The sequence below is a fragment of the Gordionus sp. m RMFG-2023 genome, chromosome 3, assembly GCF_954871325.1.
Source record: "Gordionus sp. m RMFG-2023 chromosome 3, tfGorSpeb1-WG-v2, whole genome shotgun sequence".
Classification (NCBI taxonomy): Eukaryota; Metazoa; Nematomorpha; class Gordioida; order Chordodea; family Parachordodidae; genus Gordionus; species Gordionus sp. m RMFG-2023.
The window spans coordinates 32124463-32148375 of record NC_088777.1 but is presented as its reverse complement, the minus strand read 5'-3'; the positions used below and the strand labels follow the sequence as shown (position 1 = coordinate 32148375).

At 27.0% G+C, this 23913-nt stretch overlaps 1 protein-coding gene across 7 annotated transcripts in view; it reads left to right on the top strand.

Moving 5' to 3' along the window:
• The window catches only part of LOC135927345 (dual specificity mitogen-activated protein kinase kinase 4-like), a 64929-nt gene that overhangs the window by 32281 nt on the left and 8735 nt on the right, over positions 1–23913 (top strand). The window contains exons 7-13 of one of the 7 annotated variants that reach the window (XR_010572053.1): positions 4999–5050; positions 7665–7792; positions 15372–15435; positions 15701–15805; positions 16011–16095; positions 22677–22722; positions 23005–23075. Coding sequence is in view for 5 of the 7 variants with exons in the window: in XM_065463310.1 (XP_065319382.1) it covers positions 4999–5050; positions 7665–7792; positions 15372–15435; positions 15701–15805; positions 16011–16138; positions 20571–20634; positions 22677–22681 (546 nt within the window). In the remaining 2 variants the exon portion in view is untranslated. Of the gene's footprint in view, positions 1–4998; positions 5051–7664; positions 7793–15371; positions 15436–15700; positions 15806–16010; positions 16139–20570; positions 20635–22676; positions 22723–23004; positions 23076–23913 lie in introns of those variants that run through there. The other 6 variants (XR_010572052.1, XM_065463312.1, XM_065463310.1 and 3 more) reach the window with 6 other exon arrangements.

Genomic DNA, 23913 nt, shown 5'->3' with positions numbered 1-23913 from the left:
TGATATAACTTGAAATATTTTGATCACCACCTTGTATGCCTAATTCTTTTATTATATTACATACTTCATTAAATTCACTATGATTAAAATGCTCTCCTTAATATTAGGAACTCAATAAGCATTGTGATCACATTTCACATGTATTTATATCGTTTTTTCTTTTTCAAACATATTTTTATATTCAGATCTTATAGAATATATGACTACTTGACCAGGTCAAATATTCTCCCGTTCAATTGACCCGTCAAAATCTGGTCATTTGACTGACTTGCTAACCCTGGCCAAAATTGATTGATAAATTTATAAATATTAAGTCATCAGACAATAAATAGGAATGCTACCCAGATATCAATTTCGCTAATAAATATCAAGATTTAACTAATAAACTCAATGATTAATATATTGATAAAGCTGAGTTCCTTGTGCGCGATTATTATAAAATAAGAACTTCGAAGGAAAGGATAGGATAGCGAAAAAAGTGTATTTCAATAACAAATTTCATAAACCAGACCTAAGTTAATTAATCATTGTAAAAATTTTTTAAGGTTATAAGAAAATTACAAACTATGTGAATTAAAAAAATATTATTCAAATAATATAATTATAAAAAAATGATTCAAAATAAATTAGTCATTATTAGCAATTATCGCGATATTAAATTCTCTATAATATCTTCGCGATATATGTTTCGCGAAATAATTGTCGCTACATTGTCTTCGCTATTTGGGTTTCGCGATAATAACTTCGCTATAAAATTTTCGCGATTATTGATTCAAGATTAAAGTTTCGCGGTAATGTATTCGCTTTAAAGGTTTCGCTATAAAATTTTCGCGATTATTGATTCGCGATAAAAGTTTCGCGGTAATGTATTCGCATTAAAGGTTTCGCTATAAAAAATATGTTTCGCTATATTGTATTCGCGGTAATGTATTCGCTATAAAGGTTTCGCTATAAAAAATTCGCGATATTTGTTTCGCGATATTGCATTCGTGGAATAGTATTCGCTATTATGGATTCGCGATAAAAGTTTCGCTATAAAATCCATTCGCGATAAACGACATTCGCGATAAAAGTTTCGCTAAAAAGTGTTTCGCGATAAAACTTTTGCTGAATTGACATGGAACCAAAAAAATATAGGAATTCTTAATTCCGCATCGTTTATATATGGGGGAGAGAGGGAGTAGGAAAACTTTGCCTACAAATTTTTAAAAAAAATAATTTTTACTTTCGATTATTCTTCCATATAATCTTAATATTATTTCCTCTTTTTTTATAAAATGAATATTTTTAAAGTGGGTGTATATGCCCAAAATGATGAAACAACTTATGAGTTTTGTCTAAACAACCATTTAATACCTTCAGGAATACAACATACTTGTTGCAATTCCATAATGAGGGTAGAAAAAAACAAGAAGAGTTTGCGATACCGATGCAATAGGTGTCGTAGATCACATTCGATATGGAAAGGTAATATTAATTTTGATATTATAAATGACCAATTTTTAGATTCTATTTTTGAAGAGATTCGGGACGTTGGGAAATTTTTAAGTCTAGTGTACTTGTACATATACTAATTCTTTAAAAAATATTCAAAAACCAAATTATTTTTAGGCCGTTATACAATTTTAAATGCTTCGATAGAATTAGATTATGATAGGAATGCAATTTCTAGATGGTAATTTAAAGTAAAATATGGTTTTTTTATTTCACTTATGTAGGTTCAAAAAATTTCGTAAAGTATGTGGGTTCCATATAGCTTCCAATTATTCAAAGATCGGGGGACCCGGCCGCGTTATTGAAATTGATGAAACTCATGTGTGGAAGCGCAAATATAATCGTGGTATTGGTGGCATATGTCGGGAGACTAATGATATTTTTCTGACTGCTACAACAACAAGGGATCAAGATACCACACTGCTTGTGGTTAAAGATAATGTGATGCAAGCGACGATAATGACTGACTCGTGGTTAGGGTATGCAAATATATTTTTCCTGTAAATCAAAAGTGGTAATAAATTTAAATCTATTTATCTTAGATATAATAGGCTAGAACAAGCTAATTATTTCCATTATCGGGTCAATCATTCTCGAAAATTTGTTGATCCTAATGACAGATCCATCCACACCCAAAAAGTCGAAATGCTGTGGCGGGATCTAAAAACAAACTACAAAAGACATGGGGATCGCGATAATATTCATGAATATCTTCTTGAATATAGATATTTTAGAAAATATAAATTGTTAAATCGTTCTGACATTTTTAATCATTTTATAAATGATTGTATTAACTTTAATAATATATTTCGATTCAATGAATAAAATTGAGTATTTAATACTATATATCGTGTATAAATTTGAATACTATATTTAATTGCGTCATTTACTATATTTCGATTTAACCCTTCACTAGAAAGGTTAAAAATCACTTAAACTTCAAAGGTGGGGTCAATAAAAATTTGTAGACCTAAATAAAAAATATAATTTGTAGGCAAAATTCTCCTATAAAAATAATTTTAATATTTTACCACAAAAAAATTTAAATTTGTATGCAAAATTCTCCTAAATATAACTAAAATATGCGGAATTAATAATTCTTATATTTCACCACAAAAAAAATTAAATTTGTATGCAAAATTCTCCTAAATATAACTTAAATATGCGGAATTAATAATTCCTATATTTTACCACAAAAAAATTAAATTTGTATGCAAAATTCTCAAAAATATAACTTAAAAATAAAAAATTGATAATAAAAAATAACAAAAAAAAATAAAATGATATACCCCCCGAGAGTGGCAGTAACCAAAAATTGTACTTACTAATTTTTTATAAAAATTTCACAAATAAATAAAAAAAAAATTTTTTTATAAATACCAAAAAATGAAATTGGCTTGTGGGAGAGACTTTAATAAACTCAATGGATGGTATTAATAAAAGGAGAAGATAAAAAAAATATTTGTTATTCAATCTTACAACTCCTTTTTTTCAACCAAATTTAATATCTTGAATTTTGCACAACAACACTAAGTTTCTTAAAATTATAAAACCAGACAACTATTTTATTTGAAAATTTTATCCCATTTATATACTTTTTTTTTTAATATGCCAAAAAATTACAAGTATATTAAAGTTGATAAAAAATAATAAAAATTACAAGTACATTAAAATTCATAAAAAATAATTTACAAAACTGAATATTCAAATAACTATAATTAATACTTTAAAACCGTCGATAACATATAACAAACCAACTAATTATATAAAAATATAATTTATATTAAAATGATTTACGCAAATCTAACACAAGGTTAAAAAATCACTTAAACTTCAAAGGTGGGGTTTATCCCTATTACAAAATTTTAGATTATTATTTATTTCCAGAAAAAAGTTATGCTAATTTTCCTAAAGTTGCTTAAATTTTATTTATTTATGGAATTTCCTTTAATTATAGTATCATAACCAAAAAAAATTAAAAATGCAAAAGTTTCATCTACCAAAATTTACCTTACCCTTATACTCGCTTTAAAAACTTTGTAGGTATAGTAATTCTCCTCAAAGTATTTTTTTATTTTGGGATCATCCTCTAATTATAGTATTATCACCAAAAAAAATTTAATTGCAAGATTTCATCTACCAAATATTTTGTAGAAAAATCTATTTTAAAATATCTTAAATAAAAAATTACATTTGTAGGCAAAATTCCCCTACCCACCTCCCTCCCCCATACATAAATGCTGCGGAATTAAGAATTCCTATATTTTACCCCTAATACAAAATTTTGTAGAAAATATTTTAAATAAAAATTTGTAGAAAACTTTTTTAAAATATCTTAAAAAAAAATAACATAAAAAATAAAATAATTAATATACCCCTCGAAAGTGGCAATAACCGATCAGGACAATATTTCAGGAGAAAAATAGTTTGGGGTTCATAAATTCTAGGAGTTTTTAAAAAAATATATCAATTAAACATCTTAATCCTCAAATTTGCCTTTTAATTACCTAATTCGATTATGTCTTACACTATTTGAAGATTATAATCTTCCATATTTAAATCAAGAAAGAGCTTAGGTATAATAAATACGATAATTTCCGTGCATAACGTTTTTTTCAAACGGTTTTTGGGTAATGTAACGAGCAATCCTTCTTTATTTCCAAACAAAGGATAATAATTTTAGGAATTGATTTTTCCGATTAGTTTCATGTTATCAAAATTTCCGTTAAATAGAGTTTAAAATTCCTGAACCCGAATTAAACCGTAATTTGGCAATCTAGCAGATATTTTTCATTTACAAAAGTTAAAAATAAAATGTTAAAATCTAGACATGCCCATTAAGAGAAATGCGATGGTCAAAAAAATAATTTCACTAACAAATATATGAGTAACCATATTTATTTTTTACCCCCGCTCCCAGGTCAATCTTATATACACCATATTAAGGTAGAGCTAGATTTATTTGATATCCATCCATCATCATATCTATATATGGTGCTGATAAAATTATTCCTGACACGTAGTAATAGCTTCTCCGATCGAGAAGTAGCGCTTGTTTGCTACTTATTCAATAGATCTAATTAGTTATCGATTGATACCTTTAAGAACCATATATTTATATACCTTAATAAGGCCAAGAACAAACAACTAAAAATATATTGGTCTGTGCTCGGGATCGTGCTCATAGCTAGTTTAGTCGATTTATAGACCCAAGCCCCAGATCTGGGTTTTATACAACCAACCAATAAATTACACTTATATAAGTAATTGAGTTTCATAAATTTAAGTTAACCTATTTATTGAGTTCACGCTTAAGTTCAGAACTCGAATCGTAAAAAAAAATGAGTCTAGTTATTGTCACTTCGACTCGGAATTTGAATCAGGAGAACTCGACTATTTAACAACACTAATCAAAAGTAATGATAATTTTACCAAATGTTTATTATTTAACTGTTATATTGCTATATATGTTATCTATTTTATTTGTTTTCATGCCATATATAGACCCTGTTAGCGTTAAATTACCTGAAGGAGAGGCTAAAAATTATTCATCGAGGTATTTTTTTTTTAATAATACTTTTTTGGATATATTTACATGTCCAAAAAATGGCTTATAAAGATAAAAAATTTGTTAAATTCTAAAATATATTACTAATTTATGCTCGGGTGAAGCAATTTAATTATTAAGTTGCTTAATAAATAATTTTTAAATAGGGATATAAATTTGGCTAAGGTTGACAATGGAAAGTAAGAATTCTGAAGTTACTTATATTTATGGATGGAAAACCAAAATATGTAATATTTTACTTGTAAAATTTATATATTAAATGTCCTAGTTTTTACTTTTTGAGTTCTAAGATTGATTTGCCTAAACTATGTTTGTCCTGATTTGGGCTTAGGTTGGTTTATTACAGCCTGGCGCGAATATATCATTCAAGCTCGGTCATAATTAGTAAGATTTTATATTTTGATAACCCCACTCCCTGTTTTTTTTCCATTCCGGTTTTTATGTTTATTTTTTTCCGACATCACCCTGGTTAAAAATTTATTTTAAGGCTCTGGTCGGCAGTTCTCTACTATATGACTACAATTTAATACCAAATTTTGTGTTGGAATTATTTTATTTATAACATCTTTGACTTGAGTTATAAAATCAAGCTATGAACTGAGAGGAGTGCTCATTCGTTATTCCATATTCTTAGACTTCCTGTATCTATCACCTTATAAATATTGGTTTAGAGATATTAACGATAAAATTAAGTAGGTAAAAATAGGCGTTAATTGGGGTAGAGGAATATATAAAATTCAAGGATCTGCAGACCTAGTCGACCTAAAAAAAATTTAAAAAAATAACCGAATTGGGCTTAAAATTTTTTTAAATAAAAATACTCGTGTCAGGCTGGGCCGAGTATTTTAAATCACCATTAATATTTATAAAAATTAAAAATAAATATAATAGGCCTTAGTGTTTGCAGTGATCCCTTCGGACCGACGGTCCGGTCTAGTTTGGTCTCACCTGACCTTTGGGTCCGACGACACGGTCCGGTCTGATCGATGACCGATTAAAGAAGATAAAAGTATACTATGAATTGCTTTTTAGTTAATGTACATGTACATGAACACATAAAACATGACTATTTAATGCCTAACACTTTATATATCTCATTCATCGTACCTTTTATCCTTCCGTTTCATTCAATTCATTCGTCAAGTAATTTAATTTAGTAGGGTAGGTATATTTTAATTTTTATAAATGGATACTGAAATCATAGAAGTTGATAATACTATTGAACCACCACCCTCTTCAGGTGGTTAAAGAATGATTAAAAAAATCGATCAAATTCTAATTTGAAAGATGTAGAATTATATAAGTTTTTTAAAAAAGGATAATGCTGGTAAAACATGTAAAATATGTCTACAGATATTTTCCAATTCTTCAAGCACGAGTAAACTATGGATATAGTATGTCAAAATGAGAGCTCAAAGCGGGAGAGAAGAGACAGGGATATGCTCATGAGAACTGGGACATCAGAGAAAGATGATATAAATGAAATCCAAAGCGATTTATCTGATATTTTATATCCAATTAATTCCAACACACTAGATTAGTGGGAAGCAATTTCCAATTCTAGCCAAAATAGCAATGAACTATCTCCCACAGCAGGCTATATCAGCTGCATGTGAACTGAAAGCTAGTGATAAAATAACAAAAAAGCGAAATAGAATGAATCCAAAGATGGTTCAATCTAATGACACTTGAATCATGGATAAAAAAATAGAATAATTTTTGATTTTTTAGGAGATAATAAGAATATTTATATATAAATCGGTTTTATTTTACAACCAAATATCGATCGCATTATATATATATATCAAAAAACTAATTAAATATGCAAATCAAATTGATTTAAATGATATTCAATAAATTTGTATTGGTTTAATATTCTTTTGAAATATTGGGCATTTTTATATATAATAAAAATGATTTGATGATATAATTAAATATTGGTAATTTAACACTTTTCATTTTTAATAAATTTAATGCAGAATAAAACTTTTATTTTTTTAGATGGGACTGGACTGGACCGATGGTCCCACGGTCTGGACTCACTTGACTTAACAGTCGATTTGCCAGATCTCATTTTAGAAAAAAAGGACCGGATCATTGTAAACACTAATAGGCTGAATTAATTATTTTTTTAAAAATCCGTACCAGTCTGGCTGAAATTTATTTTTAAAAAAATCCAGGCTAGACCGTACAAATATTACCTCTGCAGGTCTCTTATAAAATAAATTGCCCCCTTCAATGTTTGGTTAGATGTTATCTTATATATTTTCTTCCCAAATTGAAGATTGAGTTTGAATTTAAAGTAATTATGAATGATTTTTTTAAAATCTGATTTTACAAGAAATTTGCCTTTTCTTTGTTTATAAAATATAAATTTTATTAAATTTAAATTGAATAAAATGTAAAATATTTCTATCTCAGAGAATTATATTTTAATTAAGTTTTTTTAAAAAAATAAGAATTATTAATTTTTTCTGGAAAAACATGAAATTTTGTTTTTTTCCTCTTTTTTTATAAATTAGCTAAATATCTCCTGATGGCGATATTTAAAACAAAACAAGATGCATCACTTTATATAGATTTTAACTGAAAACAAACATAGATATTAAACCGTCCAACATTCTCCTAGACCAATATGGTAACGTAAAGCTATGCGATTTTGGCATATCCGGAAAACTGGTAGATTCTATTGCTAAAACCAGGGACGCGGGTTGTAGGCCTTATATGGCGGTAAGTAAATAAATATATGTTTTTTATTAGTATTGGAAGCTTTTTTGTATATATAATTTTAAAATAACTTTAAAAGAATATTTACTTTATTGAATACACGAATTGATTTTAATAAAAAACAACTATTTTAAAGAAACGCACTGTTCATAATCAGAGTAGGGCAAATTTTCAAAAAAATATTTGAATAAAAAATATTTTTTTAATATCTACAATAAAACTTCAAAAAAAATTTAAACCCTAATACATTCTGACGAATAGCTATTGGAAATAGATTTTTTTTACTTGTGACTGATCATATCATTTTTCAAAAATCGAAAAATTTATAGTTATTTTATTTCATAGGCTGTAGAGTTATAACCGCACTGCGCAGGTTAAAAAATATTTTTAAAACAATTGACTCAGGTGAATTCGAAATATTTTACAGGATGAGCACTGGCTTATAAATTAATGAATTTTTTTTATTTATAATATTGCATATTTATGTTTTAATAAAAATATATTGAAATAAAATAAATAGCCAAACTGACCAATTAAAATTTAAAAAAATCAAACAATTGCACACCTTAATACATGTATTTTATATAAAAGGACATAAAAAAACAAATATAGATATTATTGGAATAAAATATATTATTAAATAAAATATTAAATAGAATTACTACATGGCGCAGTTTCAAATGGAAAAATTTAATATAAAGGAGTGTGAAATGGAAGTTTATTTATCAAAGATAGAATTCATTTTTAAAATCGCCAAAATAGAAGACAAAAAGTCATTTTTATTAGCAAATATTGGACTTGAGGTTTATTTAAAATTATTTACGTTGCGTTTGCCAAAGACATTAGAGGAAGTGTCATATGATGATATAATTATACTATTAAAAAATTATTATGCGAAGAAAACGAATTTTATACTGGAGAGATATTATTTTTTTTTAAAACTAAACAAGAAAGAGGAGAAAAAATTACAGAATATATAAATAAATTAAAGATAAAGCAAAGACGTCTGAATTCAAAGAGATGTATAATACAGTATTACGGGATAAATTAGTGTCGGGAATTACTAATGAAAAAATATTATTGAAATTAATTAACACGCCGGACTTGACATGGGAAAAGGCTGTACAAATCGCTACTTCAATGGAGACAACAGAAATGATTTCATATGAAAAATTATCTGCAGGAAAGGAGATAAATAAAATATCAACAGTAACAAGGGAACAGTATAATAAGTATAAACCAGTTTCAAAAATTATTTGTTATTGTTGTGGATTAGAAAATCACATAAAATCGCAGTGCCCTAATCTAAATACCATCTGTCATAATTGTGGAATAAAAGGACATTTACAGAAAGTATGCAGAAGGAAGCATGTTAAGAAAGAATATATTCGAACGATAGATATTCCAGAAAAGGAGCAAGAAAAAATTGAGTATTGGGATTCTTCAGAGGAGTCACGAGCAAGATTTGAGGTGAAATTATTGATAGATAAAATTTATATTAACTTTTTAATTGACACAGGATCAGCAGTCTCCATTTTAAATATAAAAGAAGTTGATCGTTTAAAAAGACCAATAAAAAAGTCGGACACCATTTTAACATCTTTTAATAATAATGTATTAATCGAGATTCAAGGTAAATGTATATTACCCGTTAATTATACGAATCAAATTATATATCATGAATTTATAATTGTAAACAATGGTATTAATTTGATAGGTATAAATTTAATAAACCAATTAAAGTTAATAAAAATAAATAAATGTAATACAGTTAATGAGGTTTGGGAGGATAAAATTGAACATAAATTTTCATCATTATTTACTAAGAAGTTAGGTTTACTGAAAGAGTTTAAAGCAAAGCTATCTGTAAAACCCAACCCCAACTTTCAATGTCTTAAAAGCAGACCGATTCCTTTTGCGTGGAAGGAAAAACTAGAAACGGAATTGCAACGACTGGAATCCATGGGAGTTATAGAAAGGCTAAAATACTCGAATATCTCCGATTGTGCCGATACTGAAATATGGATCCTTACGAATCTGTGGTGATTTCCGACAAACGGTTAATGCTAATATTTTGATTGATAAGTATCCTTTACCCAGAATTAATGAATTATTAGCCAAACTAGGTAATGGATCCAAATATACGGTATTAGATTTATCCGAAGCATATTTTCAAATAGAGCTAGATGACGAGGCAAAAAAGCTGTTAGTGATCAACACGCCGAGTGGATTGTATCGCTTTACACGATTTCTGTTCGGGGTAGCCTCAGCACCAGCCATTTTCCAACAAGCAATGGATTCTTTATTAAAAGGACTACCCGGGGTAACGGTATATTTGGACGATATAATAATTACTGGGGAATCAATTGAGAATCATAAAAAAAAATTGATAAATGTGCTAAAGACGTTAGAAACAAACGGTATGAAATTTTAAAGAAAAGATTGAATTCTTAGGTCACGCCATTAGCGAAGAGGGGATCGCAACAACAAATAAAAAGTCAATGCAATTTTAGACGCACCGTTACCGAAAAACGTTAAAGAATTACCAGCTTTTATCGGGATAATTAACTATTATCAAAAATTTATAAAGAACTGTTCAACGATGGCCGCGCCATTATATCGACTGTTACGAAAAAACGTGCCTTGGAAATGGACGAATAATGAAACAATAGTAATTAATAATTTTGAAAAAATAATATCAGAAGCACCAATTTTAACTCATTATAATCCGGGAAAACCGATAATTCTAGCTGCGGATGCGTCGCAACAAGGAATAGGATCCGTTACATTTCATATAATTAACAACGAGGAAAAACCAATTGGATTTGCGTCTCGAACATTAAATGCAGCCGAACGAAATTATAGTCAGATAGAGCGTGAAGCTTTAGCAAATATATTTGGACTAATTAAATTTAAACAATATTTAATTGGCAAACATTTTATTATTATTACAGATCATAAACTACTGATATCGTTACTCAATCCACATAAAAGAATTACAGATATGTCCTCAAGATTAGTACGGTGGTCATTATTACTAGCCAATTATGATTATGAATTGCAACTGAAAGGGACAAAAAAAATAGTAATGCGGATATGCTATCCCGGTTCCCAATTGACGGTGAACCATCTACTTGGGAAGAGTTAGATATTAATTTAATAGTATCGGATGCTCCACAATTTATTTCAGCGTTAGATATAAAAGCACACACAAGAAATGACCCGGTATTATCAAAGGTGTCACGTTACATTGCAACTGGGTGGCCGAAGATAATAGAGGAAAATCTAAAACCGTTTTTCCAGCGCCGAAATGAACTCACGGTGGAAGCAGGATGTATATTATGGGGTTTAAGAACCATAATTCCAAAAAAATTACAAGTAAATATTTTGTCTTTTTTACATATGGGGCATCAGGGGTATACTAAAACAAAATTATTGGCACAAGAGAATGTTGTGGCCAAATATTAGCGAAGATATTGAATTACACGGTAGGAATTGTGAACTATATCAGACAAATAATCCTGGAAATAAAACAATCATAGGGAAATGGCCCTCCGCAAATAAACCATGGGGGAGAATTCATTTAGATTTTGCCGGACCCATTAACGGAGATATATATCTAGTAATAATAGATAGTTTTAGTAAATGGCCTGAAATAAAAAAATATCGACTAATAATTTTACTGAGTTAAGACTTTTTGCTATTTTTGGTTACCCCAATACGATTGTTACGGATAATGCCCCCCCCCTTTCAAAGTAGAGAATTCAGTTTATTTTGCAAACAATTATCCACTAGAAATGTATATAGTGCGCCGTATCACCCTAGAACCAACGGAGAAGCAGAGCGGCTAGTACAAACTTTTAAAAGTTTTTAAAAAAACATGATGATTATGATAAAATACAAGATTTTTTATTTAATTATCGAAATACGCCACAAATAACCACTAAACAATCACCAAGTTCAATGATGCTTAAATTTCAACCTATAGGACCTTTACAATTAATAAAACCATTTTATCTACATCCATACATACCTCAGCTACCAGGTTTTTTTAATATAAATGAGAAAATATATGCAAAAGATTTTAAGAAAGATATTTGGATACCAGGAATCATCGTAAAAGAACAGGTCCAATGACGTTTTTAGCTGAGACTAGATTAGGGTTATGGAGAAGACATATTAATCAGTTAAAACATAGGTTCAATGATTCCGATATTAAAAATGGAGAGGAAGGAAGAGAAAGAGAACCGATACAAATAACACCTCGAATGAATGAAAGTGATCCTATACAAAACTCTATAGAAAAAGACATTGAGCTGATACATGACGTGATGAGAAAAGATATTGATCCGATACAAGACTCAATAAACAAAGATGCCATCATAAATGATAAGAGTGACATCGACACGACTGATCAAACCATGTTAGAGAACAAAAGTACAAGTAGCCGTTATCCAATACGATTAAGAAAACAATTTATACCGTTCCAAATCGAGAGCATAAAAAAAGGGGGGAGAGGATAGATGTAATAGATTACCTTCAAGGCATAATAAAGAGATAAAATATATTCAATTAAATTAATGTATTAAAAAATAAATAAATAAATGTATTTTATATAAAAGGACATAAAAAAACAAATAAAGATATTATTGGAATAAAATATATTATTAAATAGAATTACTACAATATTAATAGTCATGTGTCATAATACCTATCACCCTCTAAGTGTTGTTTGTTTATACCAGCAAAGATATGGCTCTCTCATATTTTTTTAAAAAACTTTAACTAGGAAATTGCAGGGAAATTGAATCCATAATTACAATGTATGCTCAAGTCATTGACATATAATGCTATAATGATCATACATTAAAATGCATTTTGAAGCGTCAACACAAATCAGTTAAAACATGCCATTTAGGATTTGCATATAATTTTTTTTATTATAAATGAAACTAATTTTTTCATAAAATTATAATGTAAATTTTTTATATGAGAAACCAAAGATGGCGTGTTGCTGTGGAAAAAGGGGGGGGGGATAATTAAAAATTCTTCTAGGAGTTAAAGAAAGGGCTATTACTAAAATATTGATAATTTCTAATACAGAAATTCAAATATAAATTAATGATAAAATATTAAACGTATGTAACTGGCGTATGAATCATTATAAAATAAATGCCTCGGAAAAGAACTAAAAAATTTATGTAGAATGCATAAAATTATACTGCATGTATATAAACCTACATATTGTTCATGAAGAAAATATAAATTTCGGATCAAATTTGAATACGAATGAATTTAATCTTTCGTAATTCGTTATCGGTTTAACGGCGTAATGAACTTTTTATTCTCTTCATCTTAATTGCTCCTCATGCCTGGTCATGCTAATTTCATTAACTAATATTATTCTTTATATATTTAAAAATAATTGAGTTTTCCTTCCTAAAAACATTACAGACGGGGACTTTCCTATAGCATTCATGCTATTAAATATAACCACGAAATCCTTACATCTTCCCCTTGTTCCTTCGACTTTTTTAACCAAGATTTTACTAACCCTATGATCTTTCCGCTTATCCATAGAGTCTAGATGGTAGTTGTTAAAATGTTTATAATACCTATATTTTTACAAAATTTATCAAACATAAAGTTATTTAATTTTTTATCAGAAAAATTATGGTAATATAGCTTATATGTGCTCTGATGCAAGCCTAGAAAAATTATCCAACCAGAACATTAAAATTATTTCCCCTATTTTCCTCTCTTTACCTTAATTCCCAATTGTGGGCTTAGTATTCTGATGTTAAATTTTGTGGCTGAACAATTATAAACTTTTTTATTTTCACCCCTTTACCATAATCTCCCAAATGTGGCTTGTATTTTGATGCACGCCTAAATTGATCTGGCTATACAATTATATAAATAATCTTTTTTTTATTCTTTTACCTTAATTTCTTATATGTAATTTATTAATTTTCTTTACCACCTCCCCAAATATTTCTTCTCGCAATTCTCCATTTATAATTTTTAAAAATATAACTCCTTTCATCTTCCCTTTCTTGTTTATTTAATTTCCCATAACTCAATTTTTTTTTATTTATTATCATTTCTTTTCTACATTAAAATATACATCCTCATTTTATTTCTCTCCTTATAATTTATCACTTCTAATATCCCTATATTTTATATAAAATATATATTTATTTGCAAAAACATTCCTTAATTTTAAATTTTATTGTAATTATATAGACCTGCAGGCCCGCCCTAAGCCCGGTTTTTAAATATACATATGCCAGCTTTTTTAAAAAATACTTGGGCTGGGCCTATATTTTAAAACCAATTATTAAAATATTAGCTTTAAAAATTAAAAATAGATTTAAAAAATAAGGGTCAGGTCTGAAAATATAAAACCCGGCAGGGCCGAAAAAAATTAAATCCAAACCAGGCTGAAAATTAAAAAAAAATACTACTGGGCGTACAAATGGTCCTCTGCAGGTCTAATATATATCCTATCCATTCCTTACTTCTCCCCTATCCATGTCTCCAGTTTTCCAAATTATCAATTTCCATTTAATTTTCATATTCATCTTTCCTTATAATTATTAATATTTCCATTTTAATATCTCTATATCATATATAAAATATTTATTTATAATTATAATGTTTTAATTTAAAGAAACATTCAACATATTTAGTTGTTAAATTTTATTTATACCTAATTTAAACGTACCATAATTTGACCTATCATGCTACCATATTCATTTCTATTTTTATAACTTCCATAAACCATCAAAACCTCTTCTATTGCCATGCCGCACACCCAAGGGATTGAATTAACTGAACCGGTTAAACTTTTATTTATTTTTATCCTTAGGCATCAGTATCATATTTGCTGTTTGTGTACCTAAAAGTTAATCTTATAATAATTTTGATAATACTAGTTAGTTTTATTCAATATTTTAAAATAACAGTAAATATTATTTAAATAGTAACAAATCATATAATTTTTTCTTTATACACTTCAAAAATATGATATTTAAAATTCACATAGAAAAATTTGTTCGAAGATCTTTTTGTTTCTTCTTCTTTTTTTTTACTATTCGCTACCTCACATATTCTCAATATATGACAATACATGATTCTTTTTATTTTTTTTAGTATTTAAAATACTAAATACTCATATTATTCTACTAAATACAAATACAAAAAAGACAATATTATTTTTAGATTGATTTTTGTCCCAGATATGGTAAAACTATTATTTAAAAAATGTTGGTTTTGACGTTTTAAAGATTCTAATCAACTGAAAATTATTATCAGAGTTGTTCTCTTTTATTATATCATAATTTTCTGTCTTGGATTCATCCATAGTCATTCTATTCTATATATTAGATAACCTCAGTTTTGTAATTTATATAAGTGTTTTGAAATAACAATATTTAATATAAATCGATAAATTACTTAAATATTCTATATGTATTATATTATTAATATATACCAGAAATTATGACAAAATTGATAATATAAAAATTTCATTTTAATTATAATAGAGATTATATAAGATAATATTATATTTATATTAAAGCCAGAAAGAATAGATCCTAGTTGTCCCAAGGGTTATGGTGTCAGGTCCGATGTATGGAGTTTGGGTAATTATATATATTTATTTATATTCGGGTAATATATGATAGTTAAATTAGTCTATATTGAATACCAATATAGCGTAATTTATACCATTCATTGTTTTAGTTAGTATGATAAGTTAAGAAGGATTGCAAATAATAATTTTTTTAAAATACAAATATTAATTAAATGTCTAAAAAAAATTAGAACACAATTCATAAAATCTTTTAAAATGTAATTTGTATAAATAATTTCCCTCAATTTTTTCTTATTTAAAAATATTGAACAAAGGTATAACACTTTTAGAGGTGTGTATTGGGACGTTCCCTTATCCCAAATGGAATAGCGTTTTTGAACAATTAGCTCAGATCGTTCACGGGGATGCTCCAAAATTAAGTTAGTATATCGAGATTTTTAAAGAAATATAAAATTAAAAAAAGGAAAGAAACAGCAGATATTGATAAAATATCAGATGCGAAGGGAAAATAAAATTGCTAAGCAAGCAATAGATCATAAGAAGGAATTACAATAATGGATAGTGATTTGTAAATTAAAATGATTTTAAAGAAAATAAAAAAAATTTTGTAAAACAATTATGTAGGTAATTCCTCACGCCAAACATTAGCACACACGATTAATTACGAAAATATTGACACCAAAGGGATCGATATCAGCTCTAAACATTGGTTTTCCGAAGATCTCATTGATTTCGTTAATTCATGGTTTTTTGTAAAACTCTAAAATTAATATATTCAATGATACATTAAATTAACATTAATAATTAAAAGGAAGTGCACGTTACTTGGAATCGGATATAGAACTGTTTTTCTTTATTATTATTATCTAGGGCTTCACTGATCTACTTTCACGGATCCGATACCTATAATTACATTGTTTTTTGTAGTTATTTTATATAATATAAGACAATGGAATAATAAAAATCGGTATATAAATTATTTTAAAAAAAATTTTAATTTTCACTTATTCTGGCTCTTAAAAATAAAAAAAAAGTTTCAAAACTATAAAATTTTAAAAATATGCTTTATTTTTAAATTCATAGAAAGGTTTGTATCTATAAGATATATAATGTTTTATTTTATTATTTTATAGCCCTTAAAGAACAATTATACATATTGTTCCATATTATTTTTTAATCATGATCAAAATCTTCACTTATTTATTTTAGCCATAATACAAGTAAGTATAAAATTATATGCTAACTAATACTATATTTACAATATTCATTAAATTTTAAGTATAATAAACTATGTATCTTTATTTGATGAATATATGTATGGAAAAAGTTAAAGTAAATGGTAATTTATATAAATAGATTAAATTAACCTTGTAAATTATTATTATAATTAATTACTTGTGAAAACTTATACATGCGGGATTGATATTCAAATAAAGTATTCAAAATCATAAATAGTTCATTGGTTGAGAAATTTAATGAAAAAGATTGCGACATTAATATTTACTTGTCGCATATGGTATTCATATGTTCAATACAGAAAATTGATGATAAAACCCTTTTTTATTAGCTAATATTGAACTAGAAGTATCCTCACGATTATTTACTTTATGTTTACCAAGGACATTAGCAAAAACATCATATGATGAGTTAGTTAAACTTTTAATTTTTATAAATCCTCACAAGAAAAAGGAGAATCCATAACAGAATATATAAGTAAATTAAAAATAGCTAACAGTTGTGATTCCAACGAGATGTATAATACAGTATAAATTAATAATGATGTTTATCAATATTCCGGACTTGACCCGGAAAAAGGCTGTTTAAATCTCTACATCTATGGAGATGACAAAATGATAACCTTTACAAAATTATCTGCAGGAAATGTTGTTATTTTTGTGGGTTAGAAAACAATATAAAACCAAAATGCCCAAATTTAGTTGGAATTTGTTATAATTGCGGTATCAAAGAACATTTAGAAAAAGTATGCAGAAGGAATCATGATAAAAATAATTTATTTCACAATAGATGTCCCAAATGAGTCGCGAGAAAGCTTTGAAGATTGCATTCTCCGGAAGAGTTGTGAAAAAACTTTGAGGTGAAATTATGGATAAATAAAAAATATATAAGTTTAGAAATACCCTTATCATATCCTACTCTGGGGAAACCCACAATAAAGGGGCTTCCACCACCCTTCAGACGTTTCCAGTGAAATGCTCGAAAGTACATTGTAATGCAGTTAAAACTAACTGTCATGTATCGAGTAAAATCGAGGAAAGGTCTTTATATTTTTTCAAATAAAGGAAAGTCTATGTGTATGTAATAGAAATATTATAATAAATTACCTTTAATGAAGTTTGAGACAGAGATAGTGATGATAATGAAGGAAGTTAATATTAGATGAATAAATAAAAATTATGTTTTTTAATTTAAATATATATTAGTGCTGTAAACTAGTTATCTGCATCGGGCCTAATTTTTTACCTGCCCAAATTTTTTTTAAAAAGTTTTGCACGGCTCGAACCATCATTTTTTTTAAAAAAAATTTACCGGCCCGGCCTGAATTTATTTAAATATAAAAATTAATTTTTATAATTAATCAAAATAAAAGATATATGTTATATGGCGTTTAGTTTCTATAATTAAATTCAAATATTTTTATTTTACAAAAATTTCAACATAAAATTGATAATTTTAAATATATTTAAGAAAATTTCCAACTACCCTACCCAGTCTGAATTCTCTTAAAAATATTAGACCCGACCCAGTCCGAATTCTCTTAAAAAATATTAGGCCCGACCCAGCCTGGGCCGGGTCTACTTTTGCAGATCTCGACTGTAAACATTTCTAAAAAAATACGTGTTCAATGTTCATTAACAAAATCGAACAATTTCACTTTCGTTCAAAACTTTAATAAATTTTTTTTTTAAATTGTATTTAATTTAATATAAATAAATACCATATATTTTTTAACATATTATTTTTATATATTAAAAATAAATTTCTTACTAATTTTTAATAATAAAAATAACCCTTTTTTCTTTAAAAATTGGATTAATATTTTTTATTTTTCTAATGAATAAAAATAAGATTTTTAAAATTGAACGATCTTAAAAACGAACGCGTTCACTTTCAAAAATCGTCAAAAATGAAAGGAACGTCATTCTTAATTTTTCAAACAAACGAACTTCGTTACAACATTAATTTATATATATTTTTGATGTTGAATTAAATTTATGTATTTTGAGTTTAATTATGTGTGTTTATTACTATTGTTAATTTTTTAAAATTATTTATTTGAATTTATATATTTTTATTCAAGTTGAGTTTGGTTTAACCATTCTTTTGGTTGTGATTTTTTTAAGATATGTTATTCAGAAATAGATTTTAACATTATTTTAAATAAGGATTTGTAATGCGTGCTCATGTCAGGATTTAGTATGGTTGTAGTATTCTTTTTTATTATTTTTGATTTTATATTTTAGTAGTGCTGTAAACATTTTTAAAAAAATCGAACGCGTTCAACGTTCATTGACCAAAATCGAACGCGTTCACGTTCAAATTCAAAAAAAGGAACGCGTTCAAGTTCATGAACGCGTTCATACGTTCAAGTTCATGAACGCGTTCATACGTTCAAAATTTTATGATAAATTTTTTTTTTAATTTAATTTAATATAAATAAATGCCTTATATTTTTCAACACAATATATTAGCCATGATAAAAAATAATAGTTTTATTTTGATAATATAATTATAAATACAATATAATAGAGCGATAAAAAAATAAATTTATAAAAAAAATTTCTTATTAATTTTTAATAATAATTGCTTTTCAAAATTTTCATCTGATAGGCATGAACGCTTGTCAGTTAATACAGCGTTAGCTATACTAAAAACTCGCTCAACAGGGGCAGATGAAGGGATTGCGGTGTTATACTTGATAAACAATTCTTTTAAAAGGGGGAATTTATTAAAAACATTTAATGTTTTATCCATTGTTTCAAAAAATTGAGCTATGTTATCATCCTCCAATCTGCCCTCTTCTTCCTAGTCAAAAAAAAGGATATCTCGGAATTGATTTTAAAACAGTGAAATATTTTTCATATTTGGGCCATGGTAATTCTAATTCATCTAATATTGAATTTTGATTTTCAGAATCTGATGATGAAATATTTATATCCATGCAAATGCTAATCTATTAAATTAAAATATAAAATATTCAAATTAATAAACTTTAATCTTATCTTCTCTAGCAGTAGCACTATGGTACGTTAATTGCAATATGAAAAAGGAAAAAGTAAAAACAGCTGATTAAAAAATATAAGACTTTTTTGTTAAAAAATTGGATTAAATATTAATTTTTCAAATAAATAAAAATATAAGACTTTTTTGTTAAAAAATGCGGATTAATATTAATTTTTCAAATAAATAAAAATAAAAAGTGTTTTTAAAATTGAACGAACGTAAATTGAACGCGTTCATCAAAGAAAAGGAACGCGTTCACGTTCAAAGTTCGTCAAAAAAAAGGAACGCCGTTCATCACCTTTTTTCAAAAAAACGAACTTCGTTGAACGCGTTCGTTTACAACACTATATTTTAGTGATTTAGTGATAGTACTTGTTTGATTATGTCTGACATAACAATTATAATTTTCTGTAATTTAATAGTTTGTTTAGTGGAAGGATATTACAATTAGAAATTATGGGATATTTGATATTCGTGATTTCTCTAAGGGATTTGTTAATAAATATTTGAAATTATCATTGTTAATTTTTAAATTAAGATTTTACTAAAAAGGAATAAAAATATCTATAAAATATGTAGATAGAATATCGGCCTATCCGATATTTTTTAAAAGTCTAATTTCGGCACCGATACTGATATTTAATAATGGTACAGCACAGCCCTATTATCATTCCTAAATATAAAAAATAATATTTAATTAAAATTTAAAAAATAATTTACTAAAGTAATTTGAAATTAAATTATACCTTTCCATCCTTAATTTGGGAACTGGAAAAATTATATAATAACTCTTTCCAGTAGTAAACTCTAATTTATTTCTTTTATATTTCATAATGCTATGAGAAGTGATTAATTTAATTTGTATTTTTAAAAAGATTTTCAAAAAATGCTTATAATAGATAAGAGCATAATCTAAGATTAATTTAAATATAAAATAAAAAGGATCCTAAAAAATTAAAGAGCCAGCTGGCCGCATCGAAATTGGATGGTATCGGCATTCCAAAAAGTATGTATCATATCGAAATAGACAATCGTGCACCTCTAATTATGGGTCAGTGTATACCAGAGTTGTTAAAAGATAACCTTCAAATGTATCTAGATATAATATGACCTAAAAATGTATATAGGAACAGATACAATATTATTTTTTATAATAATGTAAGATGTGCATAATCTCAAAATTGAAAATTTATTAAACTCACATTTTAAAGTGAACAAAACATTTTTTTGTTCAATTTGATATTTTATTTATATATAAAATATATAACTAAATTTATATATTATTGGTAGCTTCTTATAATAAAAAAACATTCTCAAAGTTTTGATCAATGGGGTCGGAGACAGAGATCTTCATGGGCCTTAATTTTTTGATCGAGCCTGGCCCAGGCCCGCATTAAATGAGATTTTTAGACCCAGGCCAGCCCATATATAATATTAGAAAATTCCCAAGCCCATCATAAGTTTCAAATAAATTGTCAAGCCAGAGGCACTCTAAAAAATATAATATTTGGCCCGGTCCATCAGTCAGGTATAGGCCACGAGCCAATCCGGCTCATGAAGGTCTCTGGCCTGAGGCATCCCCGTTTCCTTAAACTACATTAAAAAGTCTGGTGCGCTGGTAGATTTGTGTTATACTTTGCTAATTATATTTTTTAAAATACCGATCAAATATAGTAAAATATTGACATTTAAAAAAATATCATTCAAAATTTGATGGGTGTCAAAATTTCTATTCATTTATTTGTTTAAAATAAAATTTGCCATGTTTGTTTTATTTTTAAAGAAAAAAACATAATAAAAACACAAAATAAAATTATATCAAGATCTTTTGATTGATACATATACTTATACTATAAATGTATTTATATATATATACCTTTTATAAAAAAGTATTTAGATACTTTAACAACTCTTGATATACCTAAATTTAAATGGCCAACATCAACGTTCCTTCGCCTTTCAAAAAAAATAAGTCATCCTGAATTTAGGAAAAATTTATTTTCAAGCCTGGCCGTTTGAATTTGAAAAATATTTATTACGCTTCATTATATGATTTTCTAACTGATTTAATTGATCTAATATAAATTTTAATTTTTAAGCCCAAACCGGTCCGAATTTTTAAATTTTCAGGCCCGATTCTAATTTTTAAAATTACACCATTTTTCACCACAGGCCAGGTTCCAGGCCGGTCCTGTAGTCTTTGTTATTCCATTTGAACTTTTTATTTCCTATATTTATGGTAAAGAATATAATAATAGTTTGAAATTTTATAGAAATTATTTTTGGGTTAGATATATTTTAACAATTATGGAACTAATTTCGTTTTAAGGGTAGAAATTTGAAACTGTGAAACCCAGTATTGCACGCTCATTTGATTACACAACGAATCGAATAATGTACTATTCGTAAGAATAATAAAAATTACTATTAGTATTCAATTCAGATTATTCGAATAATTCGTTTTTTGTATACGAAAATATATTTACAGATCCACATCATCTTAGGCTTACCTCGAGGTCTTGATTCTTCTACTTCTATCAAGATGCATCTCTACCCAGTCATCTTTCGTTCTTATGTTTCACATGCCAAACCATCTTAGTCTATTTCTTCTCATTATCACTTCAATCACTTCTATTCCTATCATTGTTTGTAATTCCTTGCTAGTTTTTCTCTCTCAGAGATCCCCCCCCCCACATCCATCTCACCATCCTCATCTCCGTTTTTGATACATATGATTGTGTTTTATTTATCATATTAAATGAAATAAGTTGAAAATATTGTAGACTTTTTTTTAATTTTAATGCATAATGTGTACTTGAATACACATTTCAAAATTACCTTTAAAAGTTGCGGGAAAAAATAAAATATTTTTTAAGTTTTAGTAAACCAAAGAGCTAAGGAAAAGCTTTGTATAGTATACTTAAATTTACTATTAAATATGTTACCGGGTTTTAAAAGCTAAATTAGTTATTATATTTTCTTAATGATGATACATGTATTTTACTGTGTATTACTATTTCTATTTTAAAAAATTTTTTTTTATATTAGCTTGATCAAGGATGAAAACCAAAGGCCTAAATACAATGTTTTACTGGTAAATGATTGTTGAATTTTAAAAATGAATAATAATTTACTTAAATTAGATCTTGTGCGCCAAGATATTATGAATCGGCATTATTTATTTCTTATTTCATCGGCAGTTATCGGGATGTAAGGAGGACATTTTTAGTTACATATTTAGTAAGGGGGACGGATTTCCCCTTGCCTCCACCATCTGGCTGTACCTATATACTAAAATGAATGGTGCAATAAACTAAATTTATAAATATCATTTTAAATATTTTCGCGCTGAGCCTCTGCTCTATTAAAAAAATAGAGGGGAGCCTGTCGTACCTAAATTCAATCTGCGGTCTTTTCGATATAGCTTAAAATCCTTACAGCGCACAGGTCTAACTTAAATTATCTTGATCCATTTTTTTTATTAAATATTATAAAATATAATTTTGCAGGAAGTTAGGTTATATAATATTGATGTTATGAGAACAATAAAATTTACTACATCATATTTTCTCCATTCACAATTTTTTTTAAAAAAATTTCGATAAAAATAACAATACTCAATTTAAACAAAATATTTTTAATAATATAAATATATATGTCGTATTGGGATACGGAATCATGTGGGATTCGGAATCCCAACGTGGAGATTCGAGATCTTGAATCCCCACTTTTTATTTGGAATCTTTTTTTTAAATATTTTTAAAATATATTCCGAATCTCCATGTATATTTTTTTAAAACTTTTAAATAATATTTTTTTTCTTCCTTTTTTTGCCGTCTGGCTGGCACCAGAAAATTTCATTTTTTTGAGATATTTTATTTTCTGTTTTTGTAAATTTATATAAAATAAATATTTATATTTTTAAAAAATTAGAATTATAAAGAATTATTTATTGCAACTCATTTTTCTATTGCATAATAATGTTTTCCCATAGTTTGTGACAGGGAAGATCCTAAATATTTTTAGCAGCGTGAATAAAAAAATTAATATATTATATGTACATAAATTAATTTGAGGAGTATATGTGGTTACTATAAAAATAACTTAAATTACCTATGATTGATATATCTTTGTTGGGAACTTAAAAGATTAGAGGCAATAAATGGTGATGAAATTCTTCCAGATTTTATTTTGTTCAATTTTTAACACATTCCCTTCTAAATTTACAGATATTAGTTCTATCTCTCCTATGGATAATAATACGTGTTCACCTAATAAAGTTATT